Source organism: Mauremys mutica, chromosome 15 (genome assembly GCF_020497125.1).
Source record: "Mauremys mutica isolate MM-2020 ecotype Southern chromosome 15, ASM2049712v1, whole genome shotgun sequence".
Lineage (NCBI taxonomy): Eukaryota > Metazoa > Chordata > Testudines > Geoemydidae > Mauremys > Mauremys mutica.
In genome coordinates, this window is record NC_059086.1 from 31275672 (window position 1) to 31298403 (window position 22732).

Genomic DNA, 22732 nt, shown 5'->3' on the forward strand with positions numbered 1-22732 from the left:
TAAAGTAACCAATATTATTTGAATTTGGGCTATATCCCTCAACCATCCCCTACACATAAGTCTGATCAGATCTGTGCAAGTGTTAGTATACACCAGTAAAAAAACCCTGAGTTATGAGTCTTAATTAGAGCCGAGTTCTTGGGATCCATGAGGCTAAGGGCTGGAGAGGGAAGCTTTCAGGTAGAAAGGCTCTTGTATATTTGTTTCTCAGAGTGAAACCATATAGATCATATAAACTAGCAGTTTTCACTGACTTTACTAAAAAAATGATAAATGACACTATTTTTACATAGCAATACAGACAACATCCTACATGAGAGTTCTGTATTTATAGACAGATTGTTTATTTAGGACATCACATAACCATACACTGAAAATCGTTGTGACTTTATATACAAGATCAGCAATGAAACAGTCCAAATATAGGTGTGTGTGCTTAAAAAGTAATAACAATCTCACCTCTATCCTTACAGAACTATTAACTGATTATTAAACTTTGCAGAAATATTACCTATTCATTTTCAAATGAGGTTTCTCTGTACATATTATCCCTCTATTGTCAAGATGGAAAACTGCTGTACAGAGATGAACAGTAATTTTCTCAAGATCACACAAAAAAGAACCAGTAGCATACCTTAAATTATAACCTTAGAGGTGTGATCCTAATACTGTTCTCTACACCCCACTCTCCTCCTAGAACCAGGATTCCTCACTGCCAGCCATTTCATTCTAGCCCATTAAACACCACACCTCAGCCAGACCCAGGGCTAGAAGTTGTAGCCCATCTAACCAAGGAAGCCTATTCACCAAACAGAGCCTGTGGTAGTACCCAAACCTTACCTCCCAGACCCTTCTGCTCTAAACCACAAGACCACACACTGATAGGCATAGAACCCAGGAGTCCTGGCTCCCAGACATGTCAACCTAACCACTCGACACCCCTTTCCCTTCCAGAGCTGGGATAGAACCCAGGAGTCATAATGTCTGCTTATCTTTTAAGTCCCCCCCACATACCACCCCAATTATACAGCTCCAGGAACAGCATTCAACCTGGGATTTGTATTCTTGCTTAGCCACGCAGCAAGTGCATGTTTCTATGTCAGTGTGTGGTTCATGGTGTTTCTATATGTGGGAGTTCATGATTCTGTGTGTGTTTGACTGTGTCTTTGTGTATGAGCACACGGTTGCGTGTGACTGTTTAGATAAAGTTCCTGGGTATCTCTGGGGTAAGGAAGGCAGGCTAACATCAGCTTCCTCTCTGTACAGGTATAAAATCTATGAGTAGACTAGCCTTCTCTGTTCTAACTTCCTTGAGGTCTTTAATCACCAAATGCAGTTGCCAAATGGTCTTCATTGACTGAAGGGGAACAATAGCTCTGTCTCTATTCAGCTATATCAAAGGAGTGTGAACCTGAACTGCTGATTAATCCTCTTGAATGGAGTGTTAACTCCCTCTCAGCTAGCTCTTTCAGTCCCTGAGAGATGGACTCAAATCCATGTTAGAATTGGATGCAATTTAGAAACTAGGGTGGGTAAAAGAGATCAAGATTCCAAAACGTAATGCTACAGGGACCAACCCCTCTGAGCAGAACAACTCTGAGCCAAAGTCTTTCCTGTGCATGGGAGGTTTCTTTAAGTATGTGAAGGTGAAATTCAAATGCCAAATAACCAGCAGTTTTCACTGACTTACTTAATAATGATAAATGTCACTCTTTTTACTTAAAAAGAAATAAGGACAATATCCCATGTGACAGATCCTATATTTATAACTGGTTGTTATGTTTATGACATTAACTTAATTTGAAAATCCTTGTGTATTTTAAATACAAGTTCAGCAATGAAACTGTCCTAGTAAAATTGTGTGTGTGCATGATATAAAATCTTGCACCGAGCATATCACCCCATTCAGCCTACAGAAATATTACCAATTATTAAACTTTGCAGAAATCTGTCCTGACTATTAATTCCATATGAGTTGTCTGCTCTCTATACATATTATATTTTCCCTCTATTGTCCAGATGGAAAATTGTGGCCCAGAGAAGGAAAGTAACTTGCCCAGGGTCATATAAAGAACAAGTGGCATCACTGGAATTAGGACCCTGAAGTCCTGATGCCTTGTCCTATGCTCTAACCCACTGCCCTCTCAGAGCTAAGAATAGAACCCAGCCCCCAATTCTCTAACTCCCTAAGCCCCACTCCCCCACCAGTAGTGCTGACTCCTAGCCCTTCCATTTTAACCATTAGACACCACTGTCCTCTCAGAGCCAGAACCCAGGTGTCCTGATGTTTGCATCTGTGTTCAGTCTCCTAGTACCAGCCTAATTAAACACTATATTTCTGGTTCCAGAAGCACCTAACCACTTCCAATAACAAAGAGCTCACTCCCACACCGTTTAGACCAACGGGCACAAAATCATAGGCATTTCCAGATGGGACCAGATCCAAGGTCCATATAGCCCAGGATCCTGTTTATGACAGGGCCCAGCCCCGGGTGGTGTAGAGGAGAGTAGGAGCCATCAAGTAGCAGATGGGAAATAATCCCCCAATTAGATCTCACTTTGGTCTCTAATAGAAAGAGATCAGCTTCAGTCCTGAAGCAGGAGGTTTAATATCCCTACCAGACTGTTTGATACCTCTGGAGGCACCACTTAATGACTAAGGTCCTTCAAATTTACCAACGGTGGCCAATCTGAGCCTGAGAAGAAGCCAGAATTTACCAATGTACATTGCCAAAGAGCAACAGTACAACATCAGCTCACCAGCTCTCCCCGCCATAAGCCCCCAGTGCCTCCCACTCGCTGACAGCCCTGCCAATCAGTACCTCTTGCGGGGTCTTGGGGGAAGGGGTGGAATGGGATCAGGGCAGGGGGTTGAGCAGTGAGCACCCCCCACCACATTGGAAAGTTTGTGCCTGTAGCTCTATCACCAGAGTCAGCACCTGTGCAAGGAGCTGCATATTAACCTCTGATCTGGAACCACAGGTTGGCCACCCCTGAAATTCTTCCAAGTCTAGTCATTATCATGATACAACTACAAGTGTTAAGGGAAATGTAGGCAAGTCTCTTTGCCACATGGGCCATTAAGGAAGGGGATAAATGGGGGCAAGGGAGATGATTCATGGTAGGGGGGAGGGAAAGCTCAGTGGTTTGAACATTCACCTACAAAACCCAGGATTGTGAGTTTAAGTCCTTGAAGGGGCCACTTAGGAATCTGGGGCAAAATCAGTACTTGGTCCTGCTAGTGAAGGCAGGGGCCTGGATTCAAGGGCCTTTCAGGGTCTCTTCCAGCTCCATGAGATAGGTATATCTCCATATATTTATTACTATTATTTAAGGTGTAGATGGACCCAGTGTTGACATTCCCCTGTCCCCTCAGGCTCTCATGCTTTCAGAGAGGAATTTTTTTTGCCCTATTGCATGTTTCAGAGCTGCCTTCACCTCCTTGTTCCTCAGGGAGTATATGAGGGGGTTCAGCATGGGCGTGACAACATTGTAGAGCATGGAAGCCAGGGTGTCTACATACAAGGGGTGCCCGGAGGTGGGCCGGTTATAATTGAACATGCACGTGGTGTAGAACAAGGTGACCACGGCCAGGTGGGAGGCGCAGGTGGAGAAGGCCTTCTGCTGGGCCTGGGGAAAGCGGATCTGCAGGACGGCCCTGGTGATGGCCACGTAGGACACCACGATGCAGAGGAAGGGAATGGCGCCCAGCAGTACTGTCACAGCCAGGAGCACGACCTGGTTGAGGGAGGTGTCCGAGCAGGAGAGCTTCAGGAGCTGGGGGACGTCGCAGAACAGATGGGCGATGTGGTGGGAGGCACAGAAGGGCAGGACAGAGGTGAGGCCCGTGTGCAGGGCCGAGTTGAGGAGGCCGCAAGTCCAGGAGGCCACCGCCAGCTGCAAGCAGGTCTTTCTGCTCATGAGGGCGGCATAGCGCAGCGGGTGGCAAATAGCCAGGTAGCGGTCGTAGGCCATGATGGCTAGGAGGATGCACTCGACTCCCACGAAGGTGATGAGGAAGTAGAGCTGGGTAAAGCAGGCCTGGAAGGAAATGGCCTTCTCCTCTTTCAGGAGGTTATTCAGCATCTGGGGCAGTGTGACAGAGATGTAGCAGATGTCTAGGAAGGATAAGTTCTGGAGGAAATAGTACATGGGGGTTTGGAGGCCAGAGTCTAGCCAAACGATGATCAGTATCATCCCATTGCCAACCAGAGCCATGAGGTACACAGCCAGGAGTGCCACAAAGACCAACTTGTGCTGTTCTTGGAAAGTAGAGAAGCCCAGGAGCGTGAAACCCAGCTCAGCTGTCCGATTCCCCATCTCCTGCTCGGCTGCACCTGCAAGGGAAGAGGAAGAATTATTAATTTAGTGCATCGCTTCAAGAAGCCAAATAGATCTTCCAAAAGCGATGAGTGACTTTGGTGCCCAACTTTTGAGACACCTTTTAAAGGGTTTGAGCTCACAGGCCCCCTGCCTGGAGTTGTAGCCTTTGCCTTTGGCTTGTCTCTGCCCCCCCCCACTGCAGGTGGCAGTGGGGCTTTGTTTTTAACGCCCCCAGGATGGCAGGGATGGGGCAGCCTCAACCTGGGGTTGTGTAGTAATTTTTTTTGTCAGATGGGGGATGTGGTGCAATGAAATTTGAGAACCCCCGACCTAGAGTTTGCCTCCCTGACCATCTTGACTATCCACCAGGAACTCACTGAAATTTTTTCTGAACCCATTTATTCTTTTGGCCTTCACAACATCCTCTGGCAATGAGTCCCACCTACTGACTCTGTGTAGTGTGAAGAAATACTTCCTTTCGTTTGTTTTAAACCTGCTGCCTATTAATTTCATTGGGTGACCCCGGGTTCTTGAGTCATGTGAAGGGGTAAGTAACATTCCTTATTCACTTTCTCCACACTAGTCATGATTTTATAGACCTCCATTATATTCCCCCTTAGTCGTCTTTTTTCCAAGCTGAACAGTCCCAGTCTTTTTAATCTTTTCTCATACAGGGCCGCCCAGAGGATTCCGGGGGCCTGGGGTCTTCGGCAGCGGGAGGCCCTTCCGTTCCGGGACCCGCCGCCGAAGTGCCCCGAAGACCCGCGGCGGGGCCCCCCCCACCGCCGAATTACCTTTGAAGTGCAGCCCGGTCTTCGGCGGTAATTCGGTGGGGGGGGGGCCCCCGCCGCGGGTCTTCGGGGCACTTCGGCGGCGGGTCCCGGAACGGAAAGGCCCCCCGCCGCTGAATTACCACCGAAGACCGGGCTGCACTTCGGCGGCGGGTCCCGCTTCGAAGGTAATTCGCCGGCGGGGGGTCCTTCCACCCCGAGCGGAAGGACCCCCGCCGGCGAAGACCAGGAGCGGAAGAAGCTCCTGGGCCCGGCCCCGCAAGAGTTTTCCAGGCCCCCCGGAGCGAGTGAAGGACCCCCGAAAAACTCTCATGGGGGCCTGGGGCAAATTGCCCCTCTTGACCCCCGCCCCCGCCGGGCGGCCCTGTCCTCATATGGAAGCTGTTCCCAACCCCTAATCATTTTCATTGCCCTTTTCTGTATTTTTCAAATTCTGATATATCTTTTTAAAATGGGGAAACCAGAACTGCACTCAGTATTCAAGCTGTGGGTGTAACGTGGATTTATATAGTGGCATTAGGATATTTTCTGTCTTATTATCTACCCCTTTCCTAAGGGTTCCTAACATTCCGTTCGCTTTTTTGACGGCTGCTGCACATTGAGTGGATCTTTTCAGAGAACTCTCCACACTGACTCCACAATTGGCTAATAACGGCTAATTTAGATCCCATCATTTTGTATTTATAGTTGGAATTACATTTTCCCGTGTGCGTTACTTTGCATTTATCAACATTTTACAGGAAAGTACCAGGAAACAATGAGACCATATTGACCAGTGAGTTAGTGACTTCTGGCCTTAAAGTCAATGCATTAGTTTAAAATGTGAGTTATTTTGGTGGCTGTTTCTGGGGATCACTTCCTGAGTGCGAAAGGCAGCCTTGTTTGAAAATTTCACTCTTATTCTTCTTCCTGGCATTCCACTTGATGAGTCCTCTCCCTCCAAAGTGCTCTGCTCAATGCCAGATCCTCTATCTGCACCACATGCTAAGATGTATTTCTTTGTGACATCCCACCACTTCGTCATTGGGTCAGCCTCTCTGTCTTTCTCCTTCAGGCTTCATCTGTCAGATTCTTTTACCCACATAGTTGCCAGGATGGAACTTTACATGATCCAACCCTCTGAGCCTACACTCCCTAATTTTTCCATTTATTGATGTTACTTTAAGCATTCCTCACTCACCCATCACTACATTCGCATTCCTGTGGATCAATCACTTGCTCACGGGTCTTCTTTGTTGCCCAGTACTCAGCACCATATATTAAAAATTGACGGAGCACCTTTTTATAGACTTTCCCTTTTAATCTCATTAGTATCTTCCTGTCACATAGTACACCACTTCTCTCTCTGAATTCGAGTCAGGGCTTTACTATTCTAGCTCTAATTTCATCCTCCATTCCCCCTGATACTTGAACCCAGACAATTAACTAACATCAGCTTAGGGTAAAATATGTAAAATAGGACTATGGGTATCTCTACACTGCAATCACACATTCCGTGATTGCAGTGTAGAAACACCCGTAGGCTCCTAAGTTATTTGCTTATAAAGATTTTACCCTTGGGCTTACAACATTGAAATCATCTTGAATAAAGACAGAGCAGGAAAGGAAACTTACCAAAGTGCAACACGCAGTCTTCAGGTGGCTTATGATGATTGTTTTCTTCCTCTCTTTGTCTTGATAAAATAATTAAGGACTGAAGTACCCACTAATTTGAGAGGGGTTCTGTTTTTGAATGGCCAGTTTGGGATCTGAGGGGCCTGATTTTCAGATGTACAGTGCTAGGTATCCACAAATGCCAAGCCTATGGGAGTTTAGATAATATCATACTGGGTGCTACAGAAAATCCTAAAATAGGGAGAGAGGGAATGGGCTGGGGGTGTGGTGATAGATAGATAGATAGATCCAAATTTACCAGTAACTCTCACAGTGCTGACAAAATGCCTATTTCCAGACAGTTTGCATAAAATAGTCTGCAGTGTACAAAAGAAAACAGATCCATCCAGGACTGATTCTAATTTTGTTACATGTCTAAGGTTCTTGTAAACCACCAGTTCCTTGCAGCGGTTTAGGGAGCAGGATATAACCACACTGGGCACCACTGGGATTGAATCACACAGGGCTCATTATGTTCACAAACAAGAAACAAATGTAAGAAAAGAATTACGTTCTTTGATTGAACCCAGAGTGCCACGAGTCCCTGGTTGTGGCCACAGATGGGAGCACCAGAGGCCAGACACATTTTGATCATTATTTCAGTGTGTCTGAAAGTAACACAAATCCCAGTCAATGATGTTGTTTGGCATTAAATTAAGTTTCTTGCCCCTACAGTTGGTCAAAGAGAACACATGCCTCCCCCCCCAATGAAACAGTTTTCCAAACGAAAATGAGGCTTTATCAAAATTGAAATATTTGCCGGGATTTTGACACTATTTTGGACAGAAAACTTTTGAAACAAATCAAAAGCAAACTGGCGGATTTCACTTTGACTTTCTCATTCGGTTTCATTTTGACTTTTCCATTTTGTTCTGACTTTCATATTCACTTTGATATTAATATATTACATTATCAAAATTACACTTTTAACACAAAGCATTTGAATAGGGTCATTTCCGTGTTTCCAAATCAAATTTTTTTCAGAATTTCCATTTCATGAACATTTCCAAATTTTGACTCTTCATCCTAATTTGTGATGAAAATAAATTTTGAGATGCTGGAATTTCCCCTGGGATGGAAATTCCCTTTTCCAGGCCTCTGTACTTGCCATACTTGGTATTTCCGGGTTCAACAGAGGAACTTAAATGAGCTTGTTGAGCACCCCTCTTCCCCCCACTTAGCAGGTACTATTGTGCCCCTCTTTAGAGAGGGACAGATGGAGTCAGATTGAAAGTTACATATTAACCTAGAGAAGAGCTGAGTGAATGCTTGACCTTTTTTTGTTTGTTTGTAGTTCAGCAAAATTGGTTAAAAAATTTGGTTCAGGTTGAATAAAATGTTTAGTTTAGTGCTGCGCGCACACACACACATGCTCATGCATGCACACACATACATGCTGCACATACAGGCACATTTACCCTGCCCCCCCAAAAAAAGTTTTTTTTCATGCTTTTGAAAAAGTTTTTCCATTCCACAGCAGGATACGCCAACAACCTTCCAAAGTCTTTTGTGAAAACATGTGTCCCACTCTAAAATAGCTGAAAACTCAGTAGTTGGGAAACTCATCTAGCAAGTGGGAGACCCAGTGTATCCTATGGGCTCACACTATAGGGTTAAATATTTGGTGTTTAGTAAAATCTAGGGATAAGGCAGTAATGCAAGCAGACCAAGCGTAAATTAAGCCTATTAAATTAACATAAGTAAATTGACCAGCATCCACCCAAAACTCATAAAATATAGTATAATTTCTCAATAACATAATTCTGCAGCAATTGTGCATAAAATGCTGAGTGGTAATCACGGGAAGGCAGCTGATATCAATTTGAATACATAAGAACAGCCATACTGGGTCAGACCAAAGGTCCATCTAGCCCAGTATCCTGTCTGCCGACAGTGGCCAATGCCAGGTGCCCCAGAGGGAATGAACAGAACAGGGAATCATCAAGTGATCCATCCCCTGTCGCTCATTCCCAGCCCCTGGCAAACAGAGGCCAGGGACACCATCCCTGCCCATCCTGGCTAACAGCCATTGATGGACCTGTCCTCCATGAACTAATCTAGTTCTTTTTTTTAACCTGGTTATAGTCTTGGCCTTCACAACATCCTCTGGCAAGGAGTTCCACAGATTCACTGAATTGTGTGAAGAAAAAAATACTTCCTTTTGTTTGTTTTAAACCTGCTGCCTATTAATTTCATTTGGTGACCCCTAGTTCTTGTGTTATGAGGAGTAAACAACACTTCCTTATTTACTTTCTCCAAACCAGTCATGATTTTATAGATCTCTATCATATCCCCTCCCCCCCATTCATTTCCTTTGCAAGCTGAAAAGTCCCAATCTTTTTATTCTCTCCTCGTACGGCAGCTGTTCCATACCCCTCATCATTCTTGTTGCCCTTTTCTGAAACTTTTCCAAATCCAATGTATCTTTTTTGAGATGGGGCGACCACATCTGCACATAGTATTCAAGGTGTGGGCATAACCATGGATTTATACAGAGGCGACATGATATTTTCTGCCCTATTTTCTATCTCTTTCGTGATCATTCCCAGCATTCTGTTTGCTTTTTTGACTGCCACTGCACATTGAGTGGATGATTTCAGGGAACTCTCCACAATGACTCCAAGAGCTCTTTCTTGAGTGGTAACAGCTCATTTAGACCCCATCATTTTATATGTATAGTTGGGATTATGTTTTCCAATGTGCAGTGCTTTGCATTTATCAACACTGAATTTCCTCTGCCATTTTGTTGCCCAGTCACCCAGTTTTGAGAGATCCCTTTGTAGCTCTTTGCAGTCTGCCAGGGACTTAACTATCTTGAGTAGTTTTGTATGATCTGTACATTTTGCCACCTCACTGTTTACCCGTTTTTCCAGATCATTTATGATTTTAGGGTAGGGCCCTTAGTACACACTTTAACCACACAATTGCTATGGTAACTAAGTGACATATATGCTAATAAGTTTGAGATAATTAATATACTAATCTACAGACTAAGAACACCCCAACTTTAGGAGGGTGAGGAAGGGGGTTGTGGTGCAATGAAGTCTGAGGACCCCTGATTCCAGACCACGCCTGATGGGTATTTGTCTCACCCAGTCTTTCTGAACCCATGAAGCTGTACCCAAAAGTGGGTCGCAAGAACATACGAAAGGGGACATGAACAAAATTTTAAAAGAGATCCTGTTTGCATACAGTCTTTGGATGCTTTACGCTACACTGAAGAGTCCTGTGGCACCTTATAGACTAACATGTATTGGAGCATGAGCTTTCGTGGGTGAATACCCACTTTGTCAGATGCATCCACGAAAGCTCATGCTCCAATACATCTGTTAGTCTATAAGGTGCCACAGGACTCTTTGCTGCTTTTACAGATCCAGACTAACACGGCTACCCCTCTGATACTTTTTGTATGTTAACACCGTGAATACCGATAAAGTGCCACCGATTAGCCAGTCCATTGCAATGCATGACGAGTATGGGAAAGACCTCGCTGGGGAGTGGGGGTCTCACATCCCAGCCTCCCTCCTCCCCCAGCTGAATGCCTCAGGAAGGGACATGGGGAAGACTATTGGCCTGGTGGCCTCTGCTGGTGCTCCGTTGCCTCGCAAGCAGCCTGCTGGGCTGCTTGGGTGACATGTGACAGATCCATGACGGGAGGCAGGTGAGAGAGCAGGAGGCGGAGATCTGCAGGTGAGGAAAGCAAGTGCAGCTCAGCAGAAGGCAGATGCCTGGTCTCCCGCCGAGCCCCAGCAACATCCCCAGGTGCCTCTGGGGAACTTTCAGTGCCCTGGGTTCATCACCTGGCCTTGGGCTGCAGCAGTACTAAGCAGGGCTCCCTGGAGCGGCTCCTTCCCCACTCGGAGCAGCTGGTAAGCACTGGAGGGGTAGGAAGGAGACTATTCCTGCCTTGTAAAGCAGTGGTGGATACCAGAGTCCCGGGGAGCTGGAGTGCCACAGGAGCTATGGGAAAGAGAGAAAACACACTAGAGAAACGTAACACTCGAATGAGAGTCCTCATTCTGTGCTGTGCGGAGAAAAAGCTGTGTTTTTTCACTTAACCTACTCCTCAACAGGGGAGCACTTACATTTGTAAATATTCCAGCCAGTGCTCCTGTTGGGGTGCAAAGTCAGTGAATCGCCATTGTGATTCTGTGGGTTCTTCTTCTGACCGTTGGGAAATGTTCTCAGATATCAAGGATTCTCTTGGAGGTTTGAAGCATCCGACGGATAGGACCCTATATGGATGCCACTGCTGAAACAATGCGCAGACAGAGCAGCACTTTCTTATTTAGCTCATACAGAGAGTGCCAGCTGTGTTTGGATACTGTTCCTGGGAATTTTGCGGGAAAATTTTGGCTGCCAGCCAGGCACTTCTAGGTCAATGTTCTTCTAGAAAAAGAAAGCAATTGAAACCAAAGGAGGGGTTCACTGTGGACACCCAGCAATGTGCTTCTTCTCTCAAGAAACCACATCCAACACAGGCAGCACCCTCGTACAGAACGACTGGAGCATGCAGTGGTTTAGATGTGATTGGTGGGAATTTCCCCAGCGGAGGTCGCTGATCATTCAACACTGGGGTACAGGTGCGGGTCTTTATCCCGTCTTAGGGTATGACTACATGCCTTTTACAATGATCATTCCATTTAAACATAAGAGTCAATGAAAAATAGACAACTGAGAGAAAACACTCGAGAGAGATAGGAAACTAGAGGAAGCCTACGTGAAGACAGGGCCGTATTTATTCACTTAACATATGCAGGGGCGGCTCCAGGCACCAGCGCTCCAAGCGCGTGCCTGGGGCAGCAAGCCGCGGGGGAGCCCTCTGCCGGGCGCTGCTAGGGCGGCAGGCGTGCTTGCGGGAGGTCCGCCGAAGCCGCGGGACCAGAGGACCCTCCCTGCTTGGGGCGGCAAAATGTCTAGAGACGCCCCTGAACATATGCCTCAACAGAGGAGAACTTTCCTTTCTCAATATTCCCCCAAGTGCTCCCGTTGGCGTGGATGGTTTGGATTTGACTACTCACCGGTAGGAAAAGAAACCAGAGATTCTTGTGTAGGTTGGAGCAACACGAGGGGTGGAATCCCAGAAGGAGTCAACACCAGAAAGAACGTCCGAACACATTGGCGCTTTCTTCTAGAGTTACTCAGAAAGCCCCATCTGCGCTTGGCTAGTCTTCCTGGGAATGTCTGGGGGAATGGTGGGAGTCGGAGAGCCCCAGCCTGGGAAATCTTCCTCTAGAGAAAAAGAGCATGAGTCTGTGCAAAAAAAACCCCACAAACAAACAAAATATAAAACAACAACACAACCACCCCCACCCACAAATCGGAGTTCTGCATGAAACCCAGCAATGTGCTTGTTCTCTCACAAAATCAGATCCAAGCCAGGCAGCACTATCCTTTAAGAATGACCAGAGAGTGCAGTGGTTTAGATATGATTGCTGGGAATTTCCCTAATGGAAGCTGGTAATCATTCAAAGCTGGAGTACAGGCACAGTTCTTTATCCTGTTTTGGGGTAAGACTACCTGCAATTCACAACGGTCACTGAATTTGAACAGTGGATGGAAAAGGGAAAACACAAGAGAGAGAGAGGAAACATATGAATGTGTCATCATTTTGTGCTGCGCAGAGAAAATGCTGTATTTTTTTCACTTAACTTATGCCTCAGCAGGAGAGCACTTACCTGTGTCAATATTCCAGCCAGTGCTCCTGTTGGGGTGCAAAGTCAGCAAAGCTCCATTGTGATTCTGTGGTTTCCTCTTCTGACCATTGGGAAATGTTCTCAGAAATCAGGGACTCTTGGAGGTTGGACACATCCGACGGAGTGGATCCTGTATGGACTCCACTGTAGGAACAATGCCCAGACAGAGCCGCACTTTCTGCTTTACCTCTTCAGAGAGTGCCAGCTGTGTTTGGATATTGTTTCTGGAATTTTGGGGTAATCTGTGTCTTCCAGTGAGCCATGACCAGGTGAACATTCCTCTAGGAAAAGAAAGTATGAACCTCTGCAAAACAAAAGGAGGAGTTATCCATGGAGACCCAGCAATGTGCTTGTGTTTCACAAAAGCAAGATCCAGACCAGGCAGCACTGTCCTACAGAGCGAGCAGAGAGTGCTGTGGTTATGACATGATTTGCTAGGATTTCCTATTTTGTGGTTGTGCCGAATTCAGCGCTGAAGGCCAGGTGCAGTTCTTTGTCATATCTTTGAGTGACACAGCCTGCAGTTCACAAGGATCATTGCATTTAAATGGTCAGTGATTGGAGAGTCAGACAGAACCTGAAAACATGCCATTAAGCCTTGTGGATTGGTGCTGTGTAGAGACAATGCTACAGTTTTTCACGTGACCGATGTCTCAAAAGGGGAGCACTTACCTTTCCCAATATTCCAGAAAGTCTTCCATTTGGACGGTAGGTCAGTGATGATCCATTTGGATGGTTTGGATTTTTAACTTCTTACCAACAGGGAAAGTTCTCAGAGACCAAAGATTCTCCTGGAGGTTGGAGGAAGGTGAGGGTTGGAATCTCTTAAGAAGTCACCTCCAGAAACAATGTCCAAACACACTGGCAATTTCTTATTGAGTTATTCAGAAAATTCCAGCTGTGTTTGGCTATTGGTCCAGGGAATATCTGGGGTAAATGGTAGCAGCCATCCAGCCCCTGCCTGGGAAATCATCCTCTCGAGAAAAAGAGCATTAGTCTGTGCAAAAAACAAAACAAACCACAAATTGGAGTTCTGCCTTGAAACCCAGCAATGTGCTTGTTCTCTCAAGAAACCAGATCTAAACCAGGCAGCACTATCCCACAGAACGACCGGAGAGTGCAGTGGTTTAGATATGATTGGTGGGAATTTCCCCAGTAGAGGTTGCTGATCATTCTACGCTGGAGTTCAGGTGCAGTTCTTCAACTTGTCTTTGGATAAGACTACCTGCCATTCACAATGGTCACTGAATTTAAACATACAGTTGATGGCAAAGGGAACAGTGAGAGGAAAAAATGAGAGTCACTGTTTTGTACTGTGCAGAGAAAACACTGTATTTTTTTCACTTTACCTATGCCTCAACAGGAGAGCACTTACCCATGTCAATATTCCAGCCAGTGCTCCTGTTGGGGTGATAGTTCATTCAGATGGTTTGGATTTGACTATTCACCAATAGCAAATATTTCTCAGAAACCAGAGATTTTTGTGTAGGTTGGAGCAATGCGAGGGGTGGAATCCCAGAAGAAGTCAACTCCAGAAAGAACATCCGAACACATTGGCACTTTCTTTTAATGTTACTCAGAAAGCCCCATCTGTGCTTGGCTATTTTTCCTGAGCATCTCTGGGGGAAATGGTGGGAGCCAGCCAGCCCCTGCCTGGAAAATCTTCCTCTAGGCAAAAAGTGCATAAGTCTGTGGATAAAAAAACACACACACACACACACAAAGCACAAAAAAACCCGCCTCCCTCCCCACAATTCAGAGTTCTGCATTGAAGCCCAGCAATGTGCTTGTCCTCTCAAGAAACCAGAGCCAAACCAGGCAGCATTATCCCACAGAGCGACCAGAGAGTGCAGTGGTTTATATATGATTGGTGGGAATTTCCCTTATGGAGGTTCCTAATCCTGCAATGCGGGAGTACAGGTGCAGTTCTTTATCGTGTTTTAGACTCGGACTACCTGCAGTTCACAATCAGATAACAGAGAAGGGAAAAGAGAGATTAAACATGAGCAAGAATGGAGAGAGAGAGAGAGAGAGAGAGAGAAATATATGAATGAGTGTCATTGTTTTGTGCTGGGCAGAGAAAATGCTGTATATTTTTTCACTGAACTAATCCCCGAACAGGAGAGCGCTTACCCTTGTCAGTATTCCAACCAGTGCTCCTGTTGGGGTATAAAGTCAGTGAAGCTCCATTGTGATTCTGTGGACTCATCTTCTGACCATTGGGAAATGCTCACAGGAACCAGGGACTCTGGAGGTTGGAAGCACCTGATGGAGAGGATCCCATATGGACTCCACTGTAGAAACAAAGCCCAACCAGACCAGCACTTTTTTTATTATTTAGCTCTTCAGAGAGTGCCAGCTGTGTTTGGAGATTGTTCCTGGGAATTTTGGGGGGAAACTGTGGCTTTCAGCCAGCCACAAACAGGTGAACATTTCTCTGGGAAACAAAAGCATTAACCAATGCAAAACAAAAGGAGGAGCTCTCCATGGACACCAGCAATGTGCTTATGTTTCACAAGAAATGGGATCATAACCAGGCAGCACCGTCCTACAGAGGACCAGAGAGTGCTGCGGTGATGACATAATTAGTTAGAATTTCCTATTTTGAGGTTGCTCCGCATTCAGCGCTGGAAGATAGGTGCAGTTCTGTGTCATATCTTTGAGTGAGACAGCCTGCTGTTCACAAGGATCATTGCATTTAAACAATCAGTGATTGGAGAAGAAGATACTGAGAGTGAGACAGACTAAAAACATACAATTAAGCCTTGTGGATTGGTGCTGTGTGGATACAATGCTGCGGTTTTTCACATGACCAATGACTCAAAGGAGGAGCACTTACCTTTCTCAATATTCCAGCAAGTGCTCCCATTTGGGTGGTAGGTCAGTGATGGTCCATTTGGATGGTTTGGATTTGACTTCTCACCAATAGGAAAAGTTCTAGTAGATCACAGATTCTCCTGGAGGTTGGTGGAAGGCGAGGGGTGGAAATCCATAAGGAGTCTTCAAGGGTAAGAATACCTGCAGTTCACAATGATCATTGAACTTCAACTGGGGATGGAAAAGGAATACAGTGAGGAAAGAGTCGAGAGAGAGGAAACATATGAATGAGAGTCACCTTTGTGCTGTGGGGAGAAAATGCAGCGTTTTTTCACTTGACCTATGCCTCAACAGGGGAGCACTTACTCTTGTAAATATTCCAGCCAGTGCTCCCGTTGGGGTGCAAGTGAGTGGATCTCCATTGTGATTCTGTGCATTCCTCTTTGGACCATCGGGAAATGTTCTCAGAAATCAGGGAATCTCTTGGAGGTTTGAAGCATCTGATGGATAGGACTCTGTATGGAGTCCACTGCAGAAACAATGCCCAGACAGAGCAGCACTTTCTTATTCAGCTCTTCAGAGAGTGCCAGCTGTGTTTGGATAGTGTTCCTGAGAATTTGGTGGGGAAAGGTGGCTGCCAGCCAGCCACATCCAGGAGACAATTCTTCTAGGAAAAGAAAGAATTAACCTGTGTGAAACAAAACATAAATTGGAATTAACCATTGAAACCCATCAATGTGCTCGTTCTCTCAAGTAACCAGACCCAAACCAGGCAGCATTATCCTACAGAACAATCAGAAAGTGATGCAGTTCAGAGAGAATGGGTTAGAATTTCCTATTTTGAGGTTGCGCCGCATTCAGTGCTGGAGGCCAGGTGCAGTTCTTTGTCATATCTTAGATTGAGACAGCCTGCAGTTCACAATGATTATTGCATTTAAATTCTCAGTGATTAAAAAAGAGGAAACAGAGCGAAACAGAGCCTGAAAAAGTAGAAATAGGCATTGTGGATTGATGCTGTGTGGAGAAAATGCTGTAGTTCTTTCACTTGACCGATGTGTCAACAGGGGAGCACTTGCCTTTCTCAATATTCAAACAAGTGCTCCCGTTGGGGCAGTAGGTCAGCGATGGTCCATTCATACCATAGGGAAAGTTCTCAGAGATTCTCCTGGAGGTTGGAGGATGCGAGTGGTGGAATCCCTGAAGGAGTCAACTCCAGAAAGAACATCCAAACACACTGGCACTTTCTTATTTAGTTATTCAAAAAGTTCCAGCTGTGTTTGGCTATTGTTCTGGGGAAATGGTGGCAGCCAGCCAGCCTCTGCCTGGGAAATTGTCCTCTAGAGAAAACGAGCATTAGTCTGTGCCAAAAAAGAAAAAAAAACACATCGGAGTTCTGCATTGAAACCCAGCAAAGTGCTTGTTCTCTCAAGAAACCAGATCTAAACCAGGCAGCACTATCCTACAGAACAACCAGAGAGTGCAGTGGTTTAGATATGATTAGTGGGAATTTTCCCAGTGGTGGTTGCTAATCTTTCAAAGGTGGAGTACAGTTCAGTTCTTTATCCTGTTTTGGGGTAAGATTACCTGCATTTCACAACGGTCACTGAATTTAAACATACAGTCAATGGAAAAGGCAACAGAGACAGAAAACACTAGAGAGAGAGAGTTAGAGGGGAAATAGATGAATGAGCATCATCATTTTGTGCTATGCAGAGAAAATCTGTTTTTTTCTTCACTTAACCAATGCCTCAGCAGGAGAGCACTTACCCTGGTCAATATTGCAGCCAGTGCTCCTGCTGGGGTGCAAAGTCAGTGAAGCTCCTTTGTGATTCTGTGAATTCATCTTCTGACCATTGGGAAATTTCTCAGAAATAAAGAACTCACCTGGAGCTTTGAAGAATCTATTTGATAAGATCCCCTATGGACTGCACTGCAGAAACAATGCCCAGCCAGAGCAGCAGTTTCTTATTCAGCTCTCCATAGGAGCGCCAGCTGTGTTTGGAGAGTGTTCCTGGGAATTTTTTGGAGGGGATGGGGAGGGGGGAATAGTGGCTACCAGCCAGCCATATCCAGGTCACTCTTCTAGAAAAAGAAAGCATAAACCAATGCAAACCAAAGGAGGAGTTCACCATGGACATCCAGCAATGTGCTTGTTGTCTCAAGAAACAGATCCAAACCAAGCAGTACTATCCTTCACAATGACCGGACGGTGCAGTGCTTTACATATTATTGGTGAGAATTTGCTAATCATTTGAAGCTGGAGTACAGGTCCGGGTCTTTATGCAGTCTCAGGATATGACTATCTGCAGTTTATAATGATCATTGAATTAAAACAAAGGGTCATTGAAAAAGGGAAAACAGAGAGAGAAAACACCTGAGAAAGATAGGACGCATGTGAATCAGAGTCCTTGTTTTGTGCTATGTGGAGAAAAGACTATATATACTCACTTGACCTATGCCTCAGAGGGAAGCAATTTCTTTCTTAATATTCCAGCAAGTGCTTCCGTTGGGGCTGTAGGGCAGTGATGATTCATTCAGATGGTTTGGATTTAATGATTCACCAATGGGAAAAGTTCTCAGAGACCAGAGATTCTCCTGGAGGTTGGAGGAAGGCGAGAGGTGGAATCCTTGAAGTAGTCAACTCCAGAAACAACATCCAAACACACTGACACTTTCTTATTTAGTTATTCAGAAAGCTTCGGCTGTGTTTGGCTATTGTTCCAGGGAAAGTCTGGGGAAATGCTGGCAGCCAGCCAGCCTCTGCCTGGGAAATCTTCCTCTAGAGAAAAAGAGCATTAGTCTGAGCAAAAAAAGCAGAAAACATATTGGAGTTCTGCACTGAAACCCAGCAATGTGCTTGTTCTCTCAAGAAACCAGATCCAAACCAGGCAGTACTAGCCTACAGAAAGACCAGACAGTGCAGTGGCTTAGATATGATTGGTGGGAATTTTCCCAGTGGAGGTTGCTAATCTTTCAACGCTGGAGTTCAGGTACAGTTCAACTTGTCTTTGGATAAGACTACCTGCCATTCACAATCATCACTGAATTTAAACATACACTGGATGGAAACGGGAACAGTGAGAGAAAAAACATTAGAGAAAGAGGAAACATATGAATGAGAGTCTCCATTGTATGTTGTGCAGAGAAAATGCTGTATTTTTTCACTTAACCTATGCCTCAACAGGGAGCACTTACCCTTGTCAATATTCCAGCAAGTGCTCCCGTTGGGGTGCAAAGTCAGCGAAGCTCCATTGTGATTCTGTGGATTCCGCTTCTGATCACTGGGAAATGTTTTCAGAAATCAGGGACTCTCTTGGAAGTTTGAAGCATCTGACAGAGAGGATCCTGTGTGGACTCCACTGAACAAACAATGCCCAGACAGAGCAGCACTTTCTGCTTTATCTCTTCAGAGAGTGCCGGCTGTGTTTGGAGATTGTTCTTGGGAATTTGGGGGAGAAATGGTGGCTGTAGTTTTTCACCTGACCAATGCCTCAACAGAAGAGCACTTACCTTTCTCAATAGTCCAGCAAGTGCTCCCATTGGGGAGGTAGGTCAGTGATGAACCATTTGGATACTTAGCATATGACTTCTTATGAATGGGAAAAGTTTTCTGACACCAGAGCGCCTCCTGGGGCACGGGAGAGGAGGGAGAGTGAGAGAGTGAAAAGAAAGAGAGAGAGAGAATGAAAATGTCTCTGATTTTCAAAGGAAACCCAAGAAGAAAATATTCTACACACAGACACAAGTATAGAACTAATGTACTTCCAGTCTGGCTTAAACATGCTTCTTTGGGAAAAGATGTCCTCCTGTACTGGCTTTTCTATCAAATGTAGAAAAGCTTTTTGCCAGGGCAATTTTCAGTAGAAGCCACTAAATCTTACCAGGAAAACCAAGCAATGTGCTTTAAAGTTTGTCTCTGTCAATGAGATCCAAACTAAGCAGCACCTTCCATTTAAAAACTATTGCTAAACACATGGAGCAAAACAGTCAGAGACACAGACAGGGAAAGAGTGAAAGGCAGAAGGCTGGATGGAGAGAAAGCAAAAGACAAAGAAAGATGAGTGAGATGTAAGGAGAGAGGTGCTGAGAAAGAAGATGGGGAACAAATAGAAATTACCAGACACAAACAGATCTATGATCTCTCTAGTCTAATTTCTTGCTTACAGTGGCCAACATCAGATAACTAGGTATGTCCTCTGGCTTCCTTTTCCCAGGAGAAGCACCAGTGTTTTTATCCAAACTATGCTGCTAAGGTTCAAAAAAATCAAGTGTCAGGTCTGCAAAGCAGAGCAGGACTTACCCATCAGTGTGTGAGTCTCATTCTCCCCAGGTCCAGGCTGGCTGGGAGGGATTCTCCAGGCAAAGCATCATCTCAGCAGGGGCTCTGGCACAGCTGGGCCTCAGAGGCAGCACGGTCTCTCCCAGGGCTTGTGGTGTCTCCTGGCCTTGAGCATTTCCAGCCTCTCTTATATTCTGGGGCCCCTGCTCAGTGTCTCCCTCCCAAGTCCCTCCCCACCCTTTAATCATCAGAGGAAGTTGCCACATGGTCTTCATGGACTTGCAGGGAACAATAGCCAGGCACATCAAAGGAGCATCAGGCTGAGCTGGTGATTAAATCAGATGATGTTGCAAACATTCAGGAAAACCCCCAGCCTCACCCACAGGGAACCTTATGGGATGGGGATGGCAAATGGTTTCCAAAGGCAGCAGAAAGAGAAGCCACGGGGATAGGAATTTGGGGTCCAGCTCTGGGCACACACTTCTGGACTTTTTGACATAAACCAGACTCCAACAGGGGCTATTCCAGCTCATTGGGTTTTTAGACTTCCTCTCCCCCAGCCTGGCCTTGAGGCTGTAGACTCATATCCATGCTAGAGCTTAATATAGTTCAGCTACTGATCTGGGAAATGGGGTTGAGAGTCAAAAAATCTGATAGCAGAAGGCCACGCACATCTTTGTGTGGTATTTCAAGGTCTATTCATGCAAGTGTATCCTTGATTCCACAGGGAGGAATAGCTCAGTGGTTTGAGCATTGGCCTGCTAAACCCAGAGTTGTGAGTTCATAGAATCTCAGGGTTGGAAGGGACCTCAGGAGGTCATCTAGTCCAACCCCCTGCTCAAAGCAGGACCAAACCCAACTAAATCATCCCAGCCAGGGCTTTGTCAAGCCTGACTTTAAAAACCTTCAATCCTTGAAGGGGCCACTTAGGAATCTGAGGCAAAAATCAGTACTTGGTCCTGCTAGTGAAGGCAGGGGGTTGGATTTGATGACCTTTCAAGGTCCCTTCCAGTTCTAGGAGATAGGAATATCTCCAATTATTATTTTTTTTATGATGTGTGAGTGTGTATGTTTCTGCACTAAAGCATCATGTGTACCTGAGCACATTTTTTGGTGACTGTCTGCCTGCTGGACTGGAGTGGTTTTCTGGTTCCCTCTGTTTGTCTGTTTGGGCATGTGTGTTTATGTGCGATTGTGTTCATGTTTGTGTGTGGGCGTGTCACATTCTGTGCATCTATAGGCCATGTTACACCAGTTTATGATGGTGCAAGAGCAACGGAGTTACCTTTGATTTAAGCCTATATGACATTAGCCTCATCTGCTGGGATATTGCTGATACAGGGCTAGCAGCTTGGTTGCAAAGTCAGCAGAGAGAGAAGCCATGTGGTTAGGAATTTGGGGTCCTGTTCTGCGCTCTGTGTATAGATTGCTGTACGTTTACACATCTACCAGCCTTCAACACAGGGTCGTTCTGCTCTGTGTCTGCAATAACATTCTCCTCCACAAAACAGCAGCAATAAAAGCACTGACCCCTCTAACACCCCAAATACTTCACTGGGGTGTCAACTCCCCACCAGCTCCCCCATTCCATCACTGCTGGTTTTGACTGAACCCCACACTCGAAAAGGACACATTTTACAGATTGAGGATTTGTCTGCACTAATTTTGCTGGTACAGCTACACAGGCAAATACTCCTAGTGTAGACGCAGCTTGTAATGGCATCATAGTTATTCTGCTGGCTCCGTTTATACCAGTTACCCGAGAGATATAGGCTATAGGAACCTGTTCACACCCCTGAGAGACACAGTTAGGCTGACCTGAGGCCCAGTGAAGCCAGCCCTAGGTCTAAGGAAGAGTTCTTCCATCGCCTCTCCAGGAGGTGTAGTTATGACAGTGACAGAAGAACAGCTCCATTACTGTAATAATGTCCACACTACATGATCTCAGACACAGAGCAGAGCCTAACACCAGGCCTCGGAGTGGCCCCATGTTTAAGGCTGGTTTAGCTGTAAATGGGTAGGACTGGTCTAAGTGCATCTACACTACAGCTTATACCGACGGAGCTGTCTCTATATAAGAAGCACACCCCTCTCCGATGTAGCCACGCCAGTGTATGGTTTAAACCAGCCCTTTAATGGAGAAGGGGGATAGGAGTCCAAAATGGGATGGGCATAAAGACAAACTATCTCAGTAGCAGAATTTTGGGCTAAAAGCCCATCATGGGAATAAGCTTGAGTGGCAGAAGGGCTTATTGTTAAAGCTGCAAACTTGTAAGTGTGGAGAAGTCCTTTGTGTGTGTGTTTGTGTTTCTGTCAGGGCCGGTGCAATCACTAGGCAAACTAGGCGGCCGCCTAGGTCGCCAAGATTTGAGGGCACCAAAAAGTGGTGCCCAAAATGTCTGGGATGCTCACCCGGCGCCGGCTAAACACGTAACCCTGGCATCACACCCTCACCTCCCATGGGGGGGCTGCGTAGGGATCCAGAATATCTAGGGATGGCCCCAGTACCCGCCATCCTGCCCGCAGCCAGCCCCTGCTGCATCCCCTGCCCTGCCCCAGCCAGCCCCACACCCCCTGCCCTGCCCACAGCCAGCCCCATACCCCCTGCCCTGCCCACAGCCAGCCCCTGCTGCACCCCCTGCCTGCAGCCAGCCAGCCCCACATCCCCTGCCCTGCTTGCAGCCAGCCCTGTTGCAACCCCCTGCCCTGCCCGCAGCCAGCCCCACACCACCTGTCTCCAGCCAGCCCTTGCTGCACCCCCCCGCCCGAAGCAAGCCCTGCACCCTCTGTCTCCAGCCAGCCCCACACCCCCTGCCCTGCCTTCAGCCAGTCCCACACCCCCTGTCTCCAGCCAGCCCCACACCCCCTGTCTCCAGCCAGCCCCTGCTGTATCCCCTGCCCTGCCCCCAGCCAGCCCCTGCTGAACCCCTTGACCTGCCCACAGCCAGCCCCACACCACCTGTCTCCAGCCAGCCCCTGCTGCACCCCCTGCCTGAAGCCAGCCCTGCACCCCCTGTCTCCAGCCAGTCCCACACCCCCTGCCCTGCCTTCAGCCAGTCCCACACCCCCTGTTTCCAGCCAACCCCACACCCCATCTCCAACCAGCCCCACACCCCCTGCCCTGCCCGCAGCCAGCCCCACACCACCTGTCTCCAGACAACTGCTGCCGCACC

At 46.4% G+C, this 22732-nt stretch overlaps 1 protein-coding gene across 1 annotated transcript; it reads right to left on the reverse strand.

Annotated features, from left to right (window-relative positions):
• Window positions 1–3372: 3372 nt before the first annotated feature.
• LOC123349978 (olfactory receptor 5V1-like) lies at window positions 3373–13164 on the reverse strand. Its single transcript, XM_044988313.1, has 4 exons — window positions 13136–13164; window positions 12651–12767; window positions 12446–12471; window positions 3373–4337 (listed from the first exon to the last, which is right to left on the reverse strand). The coding sequence occupies exons 1-4, from the start codon at window positions 13162–13164 to the stop codon at window positions 3373–3375; spliced, it is 1137 nt and encodes a 378-aa protein (XP_044844248.1).
• Window positions 13165–22732: the final 9568 nt, after the last annotated feature.